Genomic DNA, 1,217 nt, shown 5'->3' on the forward strand with positions numbered 1-1,217 from the left:
TCGTCAGCTGGCCGAGGTCGAGGCCGTGGACAAATGGGCGAATATGGAGGCATGCAGAGACCTGGAATTGTTGTGGACTATCAAAACAAGTCCAGTTTTGGTGGACCTGCTGGAAGAGGGATGAAGAGAAAGATGCCGCAGCCACTTAATAAACCTGTTGGGGCGTTTGTTAACAAGAAACCGAAATTGGCAAAACCTGATGCAAAAACTGAAGGTAAAAACGAAGAGGAAGAAAAACGCAGAGTTGAAGCCAGAAGAGAGAAACAAAGACGGCGTAGGGAGAAAAACAGTGAAAAATATGGTGATGGCTACAGGATTGCGTTTACCTGTTCATTTTGTAAATTCCGTACATTTGAAGAAAAGGACATTGAAGCTCACTTGGAAAGTACTACTCACCAGGAAACATTGGATCATATTCAGAAACAAACTAAATTTGGCAAAGTTGTCATGCAGTTCTTACACGAGTGCATGGTGAATAAGTTTAAGAAAACTGCTATGCGTAAGGCACAAACTAACCAGAATGAGGCGGCAAAAATTGCAGAAAAGGATATTTTGGAAGGCGTTTCTGCCGAAGAACACATGATGAAAGTGGAGACAGTGCATTGCAGTGCTTGCAGTGCGTATGTTCCTGCTTTGCAGAGTTCTGTGCAACAGCATATCAAGTCATCAGATCATGCAAAGAGCAAACTGGCATATAAGGAACTAATAAAAAGGGAGAGCGTTCTGACTGCTACAAGCATCCTAAATAATCCAATAGTTAAGTCGCGATATGAACTCTTTGCCAAGGGTGAAAATCCGTTCGAACTTGAACAAGCGTCCGAGGAAGCAGCCGAGGAAGCAGCTGAAGTAGTTGAGGAAGCTGCAGAGGTAAATGAGGACAATGAGGAGGTCCAGGAAGAAGTCAATGAGGAGGAAAATGAGCAAAACGAAGAAGAGGAAGTTGATGAAAATGAGGAAGAGTCTAATGATGTGGAAGCTGCAGAACCTAATGATGACCCGACGACGGCAGAAGAAAATTGAGAGCCTTCTATGAAGGGGAAACCCTGGTTACAGTTCATCAAATTACAAGACTATTGCTAAGTTGAGCGGTCGCCATCTTTTCATCAGACATGCATTCCAATTTCTAGATGCTTTGATTGTCTAGAGGAGGTGAACACTTGTTTTTAAGTTGCTTTTAGCGTACTAAGGGCCTGATTCTGACCGTTTTTCAGTGCGAC

At 43.3% G+C, this 1,217-nt stretch overlaps 1 protein-coding gene across 1 annotated transcript; it reads left to right on the forward strand.

Moving 5' to 3' along the window:
* The first annotated feature begins 15 nt into the window (after positions 1 to 15).
* Positions 16 to 1,020, forward strand: LOC117800160 (DBIRD complex subunit ZNF326-like). Its single transcript, XM_034652694.1, has one exon. The coding sequence runs from the start codon at positions 34 to 36 to the stop codon at positions 1,018 to 1,020; it is 987 nt and encodes a 328-aa protein (XP_034508585.1). The 5' UTR covers positions 16 to 33.
* The last annotated feature ends 197 nt before the right edge of the window (positions 1,021 to 1,217 follow it).

Source organism: Ailuropoda melanoleuca, unplaced genomic scaffold, assembly GCF_002007445.2.
Source record: "Ailuropoda melanoleuca isolate Jingjing unplaced genomic scaffold, ASM200744v2 unplaced-scaffold65100, whole genome shotgun sequence".
Taxonomy (NCBI): Eukaryota; Metazoa; Chordata; class Mammalia; order Carnivora; family Ursidae; genus Ailuropoda; species Ailuropoda melanoleuca.

Bases quoted from the DNA above. Each gene is read 5' to 3' on its own strand.
- LOC117800160 (XM_034652694.1), top strand. From the start codon at position 34: ATGGGCGAATATGGAGGCATGCAGAGACCTGGAATTGTTGTGGACTAT.